The sequence below is a fragment of the Canis lupus genome, chromosome 24 (assembly GCF_003254725.2).
Source record: "Canis lupus dingo isolate Sandy chromosome 24, ASM325472v2, whole genome shotgun sequence".
Classification (NCBI taxonomy): Eukaryota; Metazoa; Chordata; class Mammalia; order Carnivora; family Canidae; genus Canis; species Canis lupus.
Genome location: NC_064266.1, coordinates 18,547,186 through 18,560,593, shown reverse-complemented (window position 1 = coordinate 18,560,593; position 13,408 = coordinate 18,547,186). Strand labels below are relative to the sequence as shown.

The following is a 13,408-nucleotide window of genomic DNA, read 5'->3' as shown; positions in this document are numbered from 1 at the left end:
TCTCTCTTTTTCTATGTATGTACATACATACGTGTAGTTATATGTAAATATGCTGGTCAAAAATACGTGCTCGGTTTTTGTATAAAATAAATGCGTTCATATGGTTCCTATTGAGCTGCAGCTTACTTTTTTTTTTTTCTTACTTAACGGGACATCTAGAGATCATTTCATGTCAGTACACAGGCTCACCTTACTAGTGGCCACATAATATTCCCCCAGAACAGGCATCCCATAGTTTATTTAACCAGCCCCACTTTTTTTTTTTTAAGATTTTATTTATTTATTCATGAGAGACACAGAGAGGGAGAGGCAGAGACATACGCAGAGGGAGAAGCAGGCTCCATGCAGGGAGTCCAATGTGGGAATCAATCCCGGGCCTCCAGGGTCATGCCGTGAGTCACGGGCAGACACCAACCGCTGAGCCACCCAGGCATCCCTAACTAGCCCCATTTTGAGGAAGCCTTTCTATGATTTGGAGGAGAACTTCTTAAATTCTAAATAGTGCTGCAATCAATTCATATGTTTGTATGCTCGTGCAAGTACTTTTGTAAGTTAGAATCTTAGAAGGAAGTTGCTAAGTCAGAGGGTGTGCACATTTAAAATTTGGAGAGATAGCCCTTCATTTTTCTTCCATAAGGCCTGAACCAGTTTATATACCCACTTAATATGTGGGAAAATGTGCATTTTCCCACATCTTCAGCAATATTGGATGCTCCTATCCCCTTATTTTTTTTGGCATTCAGATGGCCAAACCATAAAAAATAATTTTTAAAAAGAGATATTTATTTATTTGAAAGAGAGAGTGAGCAAGAGAGAGAGAGGAGCAGGAGGCGAGGCAAAGGGAGAAGGAGAAGCAGGGCCCCGCTGAGCAGGGAACCTGATGCAGGGCTTAATCCCAGGACCTTGAGATCATGACCCAAGCCAAAGGTGACGCCTAACCAACTGAGCCACCCAGGCACCCCATAAAAAATAATCTTAAATTCATATTTACATACTCCGTAGATATGTCTTCATATTCTTTGACTACTTTTCCATTGTGTTGTTTCCATTGGTGTGTAAAGGAGCTCTTTACATGGTCTTCATATTAATCCTTTGTTAGAAGCATTATAAATATCTTCTCACATAGGTTGGTTGACTCTTGTGTATTCACTTTTTTTTTTTTTAAGATTTATTTATTTATTCATCATAGACAGAGAGAGAGAGAGAGGCAGAGACACAGGAGGAGGGAGAAGCAGGCTCCATGCCGGGAGCCTGATGTGGGACTCAATCCCGGGACTCCAGGATCGCGCCCTGGGCCAAAGGCAGGTGCTAAACCGCTAAGCCACCCAGGGATCCCTGTATTCACTTTTAATGTACAGAGTTTTAATTTTTTTTTAAAGATTTTTTATTTATTTATAGACACAGGCAGAGACATAGAGGGAGAAGCAAGCTCCATGCAGGAAGCCCGATGTGGGATTCAATCCCGGGTCTCCAGGATCACACCCCGGGCTGCAGGCGGCACCAAACCGTTGCACCACCGGGGCTGCCCCAGAGTTTTAATTTTTATGTAATAAAATCTATCATTTGATAATTTTGTGTCTTGCTCTGAAAGACTTTCCTAGTTTATATTATAAAAACATTAGCTTATATTTTCTCAAGGGCTTTCTGTTTTTTGTTTTTTAAAGATTTTATTTATTAATTTTTTAAAAAGATTTTATTTATTTATTCATAGAGACACAGAGAGAGAGAGAGGCAGAGATACAGACAGAGGGAGAAGCAGGCTCCACGCAGGGAACCCGACGCGGGACACGATCCCAGGTCTCCAGGATCACACCCCAGGCTGCAGGCAGCGCCAAACCGCTGTGCCACCAGGGCTGCCCTTATTTATTTATTCATGAGACACACACACACACACACACACACACACACAGAGGCAGAGACCTAGACAAAGAGAGAAGCAGGCTCCATGCAGGGAGCCTGATGCGGGACTGGATCCTGGGACTCCAGGATCACGCCCTGGGCGGAAGGCAGACGTTCAACTGCTGAGCCACCCAGAGATCCCTTGCTGTTGTTGTGGTTGTTGTGCCACCCAGGGATCCCTTGTTGTTTTTGTTGTTGTTTTAAAGACTTTATTTATTTGAGATCCAGTGAGCAAGAGAGAGAACATGAGCAGGGGCAGAGGGAGAGGGAGAGGCAGACTCCCTATCTAACAAGGGGCTTTGGGATCCCTGGGTGGCGCAGCGGTTTGGCGCCTGCCTTTGGCCCAGGGCGCGATCCTGGAGACCCGGGATCGGGTCCCACGTCGGGCTCCCGGTGCATGGAGCCTGCTTCTCCCTCTGCCTGTGTCTCTGCCTCTCTCGCTCTCTCTGTGTGACTATCATAAATTAAAAAAAAAAAAAAAAAAAATTTAATAAAAAAAAAAACAAGGGGCTTTATCCCCGTACCCCAGGATCATGACCCCAACAGAAGGCAGACGCTTAACCAACTGAGCCACCCAGGTGCCCCTATTTAGTTCTTAAATATTTTAATGTAAAATAATATGATTATAGACTTTGACCATTTTTCTTTTGGTTTTATATTTATTTTATTTTATTTTTTTTAATTTTTTTAAAATTTATTTATGATAGTCACACACAGAGAGAGAGAGAGAGAGAGAGAGGCAGAGACACAGGCAGAGGGAGAAGCAGGCTCCATGCACGGGGAGCCCGACGTGGGATTTGATCCCGGGTCTCCAGGATCGCGCCCTGGGCCAAAGGCAGGCGCCAAACCGCTGCGCCACCCAGGGATCCCTGGTTTTATATTTATTTTCAAAAATTAATTAGAGTTGGGGCACCTGGTGGCTCAGTTGGTTAAACGTCTACCTTCAGCTCAGGTTATGGTTTCAGGGTCCTGGGATCGAGCCCTGAGTCTGGCTCCCTGTTCAGTGGGGTGTCTGCTTCTCCCTCTGCTTCTCCTCCCTGCTCTTGCTCTCTCTCAAATGAATAAATAAAATCTTAAAAAAAAAAAAAATTAGAGCCTTTTGTGTTTTTAAGAAAAGTACCTTTTCTCCATATATATCACAAACATTTTTTCCCTTTTCATTTGTCTTCCTAGTTTGTTTTCCATGAATTTTTTTAGTGTATAACAGTTTTTTAACATTACTCATTCTAATAATCATTAATATGATTTAAAAACTCAAAGTCTTATTCCTATCCGTCCCTGTCTTTATTCAGCTGATTCCACCCCTCACCTACCAATAACCAGTTACTAGATTCTTAGAAATCTTTTCAGAACTTCTTGTTTTTCAAATAGAGGCAAATATAAAACATGTATTGTTTTTGCCCTTTTATATAGAGAAGTATACAGAAGTTCTTTTTATTTAGACTTGTTCTTTTTCTGTGACTTCTGGGTTATATAGTGTGCTTACAAATTGTTTCTATTTTGAGAGTGTAAAAATAGCCAAGATTTCTTCTGAGATGGCTTTATATATTTCTTTAACACTTAAATCTTAAATTCTATCTGGAAAATATTTTATTGTAGAGATTAAGTAATGAAATAGTGTTTATTGCAATTCTTCCCATATGGCCCATTGTCTCATTTCAAGGATCAATTTGCAACAATTTGAAATGCCATCTTTATTACATGCTCAGTTCCCAGTTCTTTTTCTGGACTCTTTTTCTCTTCCATCAATCTATTTGCTTCTTCCTGTGCCAAGACAACAGTTTTAAATGACTTTATTTTTACATAGTGTATTTGATATCTGATATAGATCTGTTCACTTATTTTCAAAATATTTAAAAATATTTTCCAGCATTTTATGTTTAAGATGATACTTGTTTTTTCTGAGTTTATTTATTTATTTATTTATTTATTTATTTATTTAAAGATTATTTATTTATTTATTCATGAGAGACACAGAGAGAGAGAGAGGCAGAGACACAGATAGAGGGAGAAGCAAGCTCCATGCAGGAAGCCTGATGTGGGACTCGATCCCGATCCCAGGTCTCCAGGATCACACCCTGGGCTGAAGGCGGCGCTGAACCACTGAACCACCTAGGCTGCCCTGCAAGTGAGTTTTAGAATCAGTCTGTGCTGGGGCGCCTGGGTGGTTCAGTCAGTTAAGCCTCTGACTCTTGATCTCAGCCCAGGTCTCTCTCGATCTCAGGGTCATGACTTCAAGCCCTTCCTTGGCCCCATGCTGGGTATGGAGCCTACATAAAAAGAAAAGAATCAATTTGTGCTTCCACCTCCCTAAAAAATGTTATTGGAATTCTTATGCATTCATAGATCATTTTGGGATGTTTCTCCATGTCTTCCATATCCTTGAGTAAACTTTGATTTGATTTGATTTTTTAAATTTTTTTTAACTATATTTTTCTTTCACTTTTTTTTAAAGAGTTTATTCATTTGAAAGAGAGAGAGGGATGCCTCGGTGACTCAGTGGTTGAGCATTGTCTGCCTTTGGCTCAGAGCGTGATCCCGGGATTCAGGATCGAGTCCCGCATCAGGCTCCCTGCAAGGAGCCTGCTTCTCCCTCTGGCTTTGTCTCTGCCTCTCTCTCTGTGTATCTCTCATGAATAAATAAATAAAATGTTTTTTTAAAAAAAGAGAGAGCAGGGGGGAAGGGCAGAAGCAGAGGGAAAAGCAGACTTCCCGCTGAGCCGGGAGCCCGACACAGGGCTTGATTCCAGAACCCTGGGATGAGGATCTGAGCCAAAGGCAGACACCCAACTGATTGAGCCACTCAGGCGCCCCTTCTTTTAAGTTTTTTTTTTTTAAACATTTTTATTTATTTATGATAGTCACAGAGAGAGAGAGAGGCAGAGACATAGGCAGATGGAGAAGCAGGCTCCATGCACCGAGAGCCCGACGTGGAATTCGATCCCGGGTCTCCAGGATCGTGCCCTGGGCCAAAGGCAGGTGCCAAACTGCTGCGCCACCCAGGGATCCCGTTTTTTTTTTTTTTAATTTTATTTATTTATTCATGAGAGACACAGTGAGAGAGAGAGAGACAGAGACACAGGCAGACAGAAGGTGAAGCAGGCTCCTTGCAGGGAGCCCAGTGTGGGACTAGATCCTGGGACTCTGGAGTCATGCCCTGAGCCAAAGGCAGATAGATGCTCAACTGCTGAGCCACCCAGGCATCCCTCAAGTTTTTATTTAAATTCCAGTTCATTGACATAGAGTGTAATGTTAGTTTCAAGTGTAGAGTTTACACCTGGTACCCATCACAGCAGTGTACTCCTTAATCCCCATCACCTATTTAACCCTTTCTCCTCACCTGCTCCCCTCTAGTCACCCTTAGTTTATTCTCTATAGTTAAGTTTCCTGGTTCACCTCTCTTTTCTCCCCCCCATGAATTTATTTTTTAAAAAGATTTTATTTATTTATTCATAGAGACACAGAGAGAGAAGCAGAGACACAGGCACAGGGAGAAGCAGGCTCCTTGAGGGGAGCCCGATGTGGGATTTGATCCTGGAACCTTGGGATCATGACCTGAACTGAAGGCAGACGCTCAACCCCTGAGCCACCCAGGCATCCCTCACCCATGATTTTGTTTTGTAAAAAATTTTTTTAGGTTTGTTCTTACATATCATAATTTTGTTGCTATCATGATTTTAGGATCTTTTAAAGTTATATTCTAATTGATTTTTGTTATGATATAGAAAATTTATCATTATAGAAAATATGTAGGTTTTTGTTGACTACCCTCCTGAGCTCTCTTGTTCATTACTCATCCCCTGCTTTGGATTTTCTAAGTAGACAATCACGTTATTTGTGAATAGCAGCAAACTCCAAAATATAAACCTCTATTTTTTTTTCTTAAATTATTTTGCTAGAACCCTAAGAAGAATGTCAATAGAAGATAATGGTAGGCATCTGTCTGACTTTTTTTTTTTTATCAGGAAGGCTTCCGAAATGATACTAGAGGAAACACTCCCCTTCCCCTTAAATACTGGTTTCTCTTGGCTTCCTGGGATAATGCCCACTCCTTTTCCATCCCCTTTTCCCTACCTCCAGCCATCCAATGATGGCATGCCTCAGGCCTCCTACTTCATCTTCATGATGCACACACTCTTGGTGAGCCAAGGCCATCTCAGATTGCAGTCATCTCATGCCAGCTTGTGATTTCTGTTACTTCACATAAGCTGAACATTCAGATATTGACATTCCAGCCCAGGACTCTGTCCCCGCAGCTCTGGACTCACTGATGAGCTCCTCTGGGATTTCTTTCAAGCACTGCTAACTCAGTACCTCTAAAACTGAGTTCAGGGGATCCCTGGGTGGCTCAGCGGTTTGGCGCCTGCCTTTGGCCAAGGGTGTGATCCTGGAGTCCCAGAATCGAGTCCCACGTCAGGCTCCTGGCATGGAGCCTGCTTCTCCCTCTGCCTGTGTCTCTGGCTCTCTCTCTCTCTACGTCTATCGTGAACAAATAAATAAAATTTAAGAAAATAAATAAATAAATAAATAAAACTGAGTTCATGATCAGCAAGTGTTGAGGTCTATAAAGCCTACGACCCGCTTTGGTGTTAAGAACCAGAAATAGAAGAAAAGCTGACTGCCCTGAGAGACCCTGAATGCAGGCCCAAGCCAACCACCCAACCCTAGTCCTACCTTAGTTTGTGCCCTGGATATTGGCCCCACAGCCTATCTTTTGTGCCAGAAGCTCCTGCCATCCATGGACCCTTGCCCTAAGAACCACAGCCTGGCCTGCTAACACCCTCTGCTCTGTCGTCTGCCATTCCTAAGCATGCATGTGGTCCGTTGCCCGAGCTGTTTCCAATCATCACCCTCTCCCACCTGTGGGAGGCCTGTTTCACAGACTGTTCTGTGAAGGACAAATAGAGGCTGTAGGGGTTCCTCTGGGCTCACTCCCATGTGGATGCAGGGTCATTTGAAGGCTAATTTCTGCTTGCCTCTATATGGGCAGGAAATATGAGTTGTACAGCATGGACTGGGACCTGAAGGAGGAACTCAGGGACTGCTTGGTAGCTGCTGCGCCCTATGGAGGCCCTATTGGTATGTCACGCCTCTACCACTGTGTGTTCTGGGACAATGGGGTGAACTCAATGTCCGTGATTCCTGGGGGCCTTGCTATTGGGTTGTTCTTGCTAATGTGTGCCAGCCCTCTTTCCTTCCCACCTCTCACCCCCTGCCAAGATGATTTAAATTTTGGTTCTCATGAAGCTTGCTTCCTTTGGGGTGGACCTGGGGAGCTAGACAGAAAATCTCTGCTTAAATTACAGCTCTATTGAGGAACCCATGGCGGAAGGAGAAGGCTACAAGCATACGGCCAGTGCTTGAGATCTACTCTGCTTCTGGCCTGCCTCTGGCCAGTCTGCTGGTGAGCACTCCTGACCCATCTTGGGGCTGGGCTGCATCTATGTCCTAAGGACAGCCTCAGGAACCTCCCTCTCCTCTACAGTGGAAGAGTGGGCCCGTGGTGTCCCTCGGCTGGTCAGCTGAGGAGGAGCTGCTCTGCGTGCAGGAAGATGGTGTAGTACTGGTTTACGGACTTCATGGTGACTTCCGGAGACACTTCAGCATGGGCAATGTAGGGGCCTCAGGGGGCTGGGGAAAGGGGTGGAATTTGTGACTCTGGCTCCCTCAACCCACAGCCCCTCTTCCCAGGAGGTGCTCCAGAACCGAGTTCTAGATGCCCGGATCTTCCATACTGAGTTTGGTTCAGGGTTGGCCATCCTCACCGGGGCCCACCGCTTCACCCTCAGTGCCAACGTGGGAGATCTTAAGCTTCGCCGGATGCCAGAGGTGCCAGGTAAGCCCTGACATCCCTAAGATAGCCTTTCAGTGCCCACAGAAGGGCATCCAGTCTGTGGGGCCAACAGAGGCAGAAGCTGTGGGCTTTGGTCATTTGGAAGTTGTCCGCCTCCCTGGCCACAGGTCTGCAGAGTGCACCCTCATGCTGGACCACACTGTGCCAGGACCGAGTTGCACACATTCTTCTGGCTGTGGGGCCTGATCTTTACCTCCTCGACCACGCAGCCTGCTCCGCAGTGGTGAGGGCCCTGAGTGGGAGTGAAATGGAAGGGTTGGGGGAGGCGATGGGGGAAGCTCTGAAAAAAGATCTTGTGTTCTCCCTGGCCTGTCTCAGACGCTCCCTGGCCTGGCCCCAGGAGTGAGCAGCTTCCTGCAGATGGCTGTCTCCTTCACCTACCGACATCTGGCACTCTTCACAGACACAGGCTACATCTGGATGGGGACATCATCACTCAAGGTGTGATCCTTGGACAACATGGGGCACCCTGCCTTATCCAGGAAAGATCTGTTAGTGGTGGGGGAAGAGCTTTTTAACTAGATTGGTGACTCCTGGGACAGGGCCGTGATATTCCCTGCACCTTTTCAGGAGAAGCTGTGTGAGTTCAACTGCAACATCCGGGCCCCCCCGAAGCAGATGGTCTGGTGAGCATGGGGGTCATGCTGGGAGTGGGTGCAGCCTTGTTTCCTAAAACACTTTGATTCATCCTGTCTACTGGTCAAGCCAGGTGGAGCTTGCATCTTATCATCTCTGCCAGGGCTTACTTGAGGGAAACCCTGGCCCCTCTGTGGGCCCCAGATGCCCCTGGGAGCTGACAGCACAGGGGGAGAAGGAAGCCAATGTCAGAGGAACGGGTTAGGGAGCAGCATGCATGTGCAGGGCTATCTCAAGGTAAAGCAACATAAGCAGTGAAAGGGGACAGCAGGAGACGTGGCCATGGGCCCAATATCCTGTGTGTGTCATAGATGTGTGTGTGATGCTGTCCACAGGTGCAGCCGTCCTCGCAGCAAAGAGAGGGCTGTCGTGGTGGCATGGGAGAGGCGTCTAATGGTGGTGGGTGATGCACCCGAGAGCATCCAGTATCCTTGGAGGGCTTCTGTGGGGGTGGGAGGGAAAAGGAGAGGAAGGGTCACCTGCCCTGCCCCGTTTCTGCGTGCTCTTGGGAACCTTGACCAAGCTCAGATTTGTGCTGGATGAAGACTCCTACCTGGTGCCTGAGCTGGATGGGGTCCGCATCTTCTCTCGTAGCACCCACGAGTTCCTGCATGAGGTTCCAGGTGAGGCCCTCCCAGAACACAGTGTGACTTGAGGCGGGATCAGGGCCTTGAGGCAGTGCTGAGGTTTCCCTGCCCTCCCGACACTCACCAACTTCCTCCCCTAGTGGCCAGCGAGGAGATCTTCAAAATTGCCTCAATGGCCCCCGGGGCACTGTTGTTGGAGGCCCAGAAAGAGTATGAGGTAAAGCCCTGGTCTTCTTCCTTGGCCCCAGGATGTTCTCCTTTCCCTTCCTAATTGGCTCGCCCCGTGCCTCTGCCTGGGCATGGTAGACTCAGCCAGGAGCTGCTTGTCAAAAGAGGACTCCAGGCAGGACATTGGGCTGGGGAAAGCCAGCTCAGGTAGACAGGAGTGATATGATGTCCTCCATGTGGTAATGGGGACGTGCAGGGAACCCCTGCTATCCCCAACCCAGGCACCATTCAGGGCTCCTGTCAAGGTCCCTTCCTGCAATTGTGGGCTGATATGGGTTGGGAGTATATGGGTACCTCAGGTGGACTGTGGGCTGAGGGGGTTTGAGCTTTGGCCTCTGCAGTCCCTCCATACCAGCCCATTTGAACCACAGTCAAGGATGGGGGAACCAAACATGGGGGTTGTTCTCTATCATGGCACCCCATCCCTGGCACACTTTCTCTGTCCCCCAGAAAGAGAGCCAAAAGGCAGATGAGTACCTACGGGAGATCCAGGAGCTGGGCCAGCTGACCCAGGCCGTGCAGCAGTGCATTGAGGCTGCGGGACATGAGCACCGGCCAGACATGCAGAAGAGTCTGCTCAGGGTTGGCCTGGACAGCAGGGCTGGGGGGAGGGGCTGCTGGGCAGGGAGTGTGCTGGTAGGAGGGATGGGGAGGTGGGGGGTGGTGGTAAAGATCTCCTCTGTCATCCTCTGACTCTTCTTAGGCGGCCTCCTTTGGAAAGTGTTTCCTCGACAAATTTCCACCTGACAGCTTCGTGCGCATGTGTCAGGACCTGCGTGTGCTAAATGCCATTCGGGACTATCACATCGGAATCCCCCTCACTTATAGCCAGTATCCTCAAGCAAGCTTCAAGGATGTTTATAGCCAGTGGTGGCTGGGGAAGAGGCAGGGATGGGGGCTGAAAATGCTGCCTGAAAGTCCTGGGCAAATAGGGCTCACCCCTCAGCTGGATCCTTAACCAAGTAAAATGCAGATATAAGCAGCTCACCATCCAGGTGCTGCTGGACAGGTACAGCAAGCCCCAGGGTTCTGGGAGGAGGGCTATGTGTGGGTAGGCATTACAGCCTCTGGTGGTTTCTTGTGGTCACGGCTCCTCATCCATTTCTTTGGGGGCTGGGAGGCCTGAGGGCAGGCTGGGGCCGCTCTGCCCTCTCCTATCCCACCTCATCCCTGTACCCTTCATCCCCTTGCCTACCAGGCTTGTGTTGCGGAGGCTTTACCCACTGGCGATTCAGATTTGCGAGTACCTGCGCCTTCCTGAAGTGCAGGGTGTCAGCAGGATCCTGGCCCACTGGGCCTGCTATAAGGTGAGGATGTGGGTTCAAGGCATTTAGAGGATTCCAGGCCCTGATGAGATGTAGGAAACACGAAGTGCAGAGCTGAAGGGGGAGGGTGAAAGGTGAGATCCAGGTGTGTGTGACAATCCCCCTCCATCTGCAGGTGCAACAGAAAGACGTGTCTGACGAGGATGTTGCTCGGGCCATTAACCAGAAACTGGGGGACACACCAGGCGTCTCTTACTCTGACATTGCTGCACGGGCCTATGGATGTGGCCGCACAGAGCTGGCCATCAAGGTGTGGGCGCCCAGTCCTCCCCAGATGCCCTGACATTGGTATGAGGCCCCCCGGGCCAGCTCCTTCTCTCTGTGCCTTTCTCCCTGCCCACAGCTGCTGGAGTATGAGCCACGCTCTGGGGAGCAGGTACCCCTTCTCCTAAAGATGAAGAGGAGCAAACTGGCACTGAGCAAGGCTATCGAGAGTGGGGACACTGATCTGGGTGAGCAGGGTTTGGGGGAAACCAAGGCTGAGGCCTCTGAACTAACCAAGGGACCAGGCTGGAGTCTCCACACCGTCTTATCGTTCCTTAGTGTTCACGGTATTGCTGCACCTGAAGAATGAGCTCAACCGAGGAGATTTTTTCATGACTCTTCGGAACCAGCCCATGGCCCTGAGTTTGTACCGACAAGTATGTGCCCTGGGTAGGGGTGGGGATGGAGCCTCACGAGCCCCTAAATTGGCCTTGCTGACTGACTGCCTGTCCATGGCCCCAGTTCTGCAAACATCAGGAGCTAGAGACACTGAAGGACCTTTACAATCAGGATGACAACCACCAGGAGCTGGGCAGCTTCCACATCCGAGCCAGCTATGCTGCAGAGGAGGTCTGAGGTCCACAGAGTGGGTGGGGCCTGTGGGCTGAGCTTCGGGTTGGGCTCCTGATCTGGGCCTCCTATTTGGTACACACCCCTATCTGGTCCTCACTGTTGTGGAAGAGTCTAAGAAGATATGTGACCAGGATGGTGGTTGGTCCCAGAGGAGCTAGCCTCCCCACTAGGGACACTGCAGTGGTACACCCAGTGGGGAAGGCTGGCCCTGGTTGCCCGGGGACTGGGGAGAGCAGTGTAGCCTGAACAGGAAAGGCTAATATCTTTGGTGCCATGAGCTCAGGCTTCCCTTCTTGCCCCTGTAGCGTATTGAGGGGCGAGTCGCAGCTCTGCAGACAGCAGCCGATGCCTTCTACAAGGCCAAGAATGAGTTTGCAGCCAAGGTTTGCCTCATTCTTTTCTGAGAACCTCCTCTGCGCCTCGTCTTGCTTCCTTGTCCCTGTTGGCCCCATCCAGCCCCATCTGGCCTCATCTCTGCTCCATCTCCGCCCCAGGCCACGGAGGATCAAATGCGGCTCCTGCGGCTGCAGCGGCGCCTGGAAGATGAGCTGGGGGGCCACTTCGTGGACTTGTCTCTGCACGACACAGTCACCACCCTCATCCTGGGCGGCCACAGCAAGCGTGCAGAGCAGCTGGCACGTGACTTCCGCATTCCGGACAAGAGGTAGATGAGGGCTGGGCCCAGAAGGTTTAATCCTGGGACCACCTGCCTGTCCCACAATACTTGCAAACCCAGCTTCTTTGCAGGCTCTGGTGGCTGAAGCTGACCGCCCTGGCAGATCTGGAAGATTGGGAGGAGCTAGAAAAATTTTCTAAGAGCAAGAAATCGCCCATTGGCTACCTGGTGAGGCAGGGGCCCTGCATCCAGCCCACCTCCAGAGAGAGTAGTCCTGGGGAGGGGACCAGGCTCTGGGATAGGCAGATGTCCCATTCCTTCATCTATTCAGCTGTCCCACATAGTTAGCAGGTATTTCCCATGTCCACATATTTATGGGCCAGGTCTGTGGGCAAGTGGGCCCGAGTTAGCCTGTAGATGTTGGCCGGAGAGGGAATGAGCTGCTTTCTCCAAGGAGGCCCATAGCAGGCACTATGTGCCTAAGGGAAAGTCTTGTGTGAGTGGTGGGTGGAGGAGCACTGGGAGGGCATGTCCAGGAGGCAGTGGAGACCGAAGGGGTTTGTTTTCTGTGGCAGGTGATTCAGTGGTATGGCAGGTGGGTGGGGTAAGGACAGCTGTGGGAGAAAACACAGGCCCTGAGAAGGCAAGAGACTCCTATTGCGAGAGGATAGCAGTGTATCATGGAGTGGCCACATGGACATAAACTGGTCTCAAGGCTCTAACAAACCTGTGGTGTAGGTGGTTCCTGCCCTGAGACTGTTGAGATCACAACTATCCTACGTGTGTCAGGGCAGGGCTGGAATAGGATTACGGAGGAGTATATGAAATACACAGAGACCATGCATCCATTGGGCTTTTGTTCATAAGAGAGGACAGGAAGGCTCTGCCTTATCTTCTTCTCCCCACCTTCTCCTAAGCCCTTTGTCGAGATCTGCATGAAGCAGCACAACAAGTATGAGGCCAAGAAGTATGCCTCCCGAGTGGGTCCCGAGCAGAAGGTCAAGGCCTTGCTTCTCGTTGGGTACGTCAGCTGAGAACCCTGTGGGTGCTGGGTGGTCAAGCCAGTGGGCTGATGAGGAGCACAGTTTGTGCCCTCGGGCAGCCTGACACCCTCTCCCCTCCTGCTCAAACCACAGGGATGTGGCTCAGGCTGCAGATGTGGCCATTGAGCACCGGAACGAAGCAGAGCTGAGCCTCGTATTGTCCCACTGCACTGGAGCCACAGATGGGGCTACAGCCGACAAAATTCAGCGGGCTAGGGCACAAGCCCAGAAGAAGTGAGGGACTCCCCCTGCACATCTCCTTGAGCCCTAGGCTTGGCAGAAGCATCACTGCTCATCCAGCTTCTTCAGAGCCGAGCTGAGCTGAGAAGTTGGGGTGGGGTGGGAGCCAAGGGTCTGGTTGTAAATAAAGTTGGGACATTTTA

General features: G+C 49.5%; 1 protein-coding gene across 3 annotated transcripts in view; it reads left to right on the top strand.

Annotated features, from left to right (window-relative positions):
- Nucleotides 1-13,408, top strand: part of VPS16 (VPS16 core subunit of CORVET and HOPS complexes) — a 22,954-nt gene extending 9,546 nt beyond the window's left edge. For 2 of the 3 annotated variants that reach the window (XM_025469500.3, XM_049100751.1), the window contains 23 exons: nucleotides 6,890-6,978; nucleotides 7,206-7,303; nucleotides 7,385-7,513; nucleotides 7,591-7,735; nucleotides 7,861-7,976; nucleotides 8,072-8,194; nucleotides 8,324-8,379; nucleotides 8,725-8,814; nucleotides 8,918-9,012; nucleotides 9,117-9,193; nucleotides 9,655-9,786; nucleotides 9,908-10,035; nucleotides 10,178-10,213; nucleotides 10,403-10,511; nucleotides 10,645-10,779; nucleotides 10,873-10,981; nucleotides 11,073-11,170; nucleotides 11,256-11,363; nucleotides 11,672-11,749; nucleotides 11,861-12,030; nucleotides 12,114-12,210; nucleotides 12,900-13,003; nucleotides 13,119-13,408. In XM_025469500.3, coding sequence (XP_025325285.1) covers nucleotides 6,890-6,978; nucleotides 7,206-7,303; nucleotides 7,385-7,513; nucleotides 7,591-7,735; nucleotides 7,861-7,976; nucleotides 8,072-8,194; nucleotides 8,324-8,379; nucleotides 8,725-8,814; nucleotides 8,918-9,012; nucleotides 9,117-9,193; nucleotides 9,655-9,786; nucleotides 9,908-10,035; nucleotides 10,178-10,213; nucleotides 10,403-10,511; nucleotides 10,645-10,779; nucleotides 10,873-10,981; nucleotides 11,073-11,170; nucleotides 11,256-11,363; nucleotides 11,672-11,749; nucleotides 11,861-12,030; nucleotides 12,114-12,210; nucleotides 12,900-13,003; nucleotides 13,119-13,263 — 2,467 coding nt within the window. In that variant the 3' untranslated portion in view covers nucleotides 13,264-13,408. Of the gene's footprint in view, nucleotides 1-3,870; nucleotides 4,028-6,889; nucleotides 6,979-7,205; nucleotides 7,304-7,384; nucleotides 7,514-7,590; nucleotides 7,736-7,860; nucleotides 7,977-8,071; nucleotides 8,195-8,323; nucleotides 8,380-8,724; nucleotides 8,815-8,917; nucleotides 9,013-9,116; nucleotides 9,194-9,654; nucleotides 9,787-9,907; nucleotides 10,036-10,177; nucleotides 10,214-10,402; nucleotides 10,512-10,644; nucleotides 10,780-10,872; nucleotides 10,982-11,072; nucleotides 11,171-11,255; nucleotides 11,364-11,671; nucleotides 11,750-11,860; nucleotides 12,031-12,113; nucleotides 12,211-12,899; nucleotides 13,004-13,118 lie in introns of those variants that run through there. The other variant, XM_049100750.1, reaches the window with a different exon arrangement.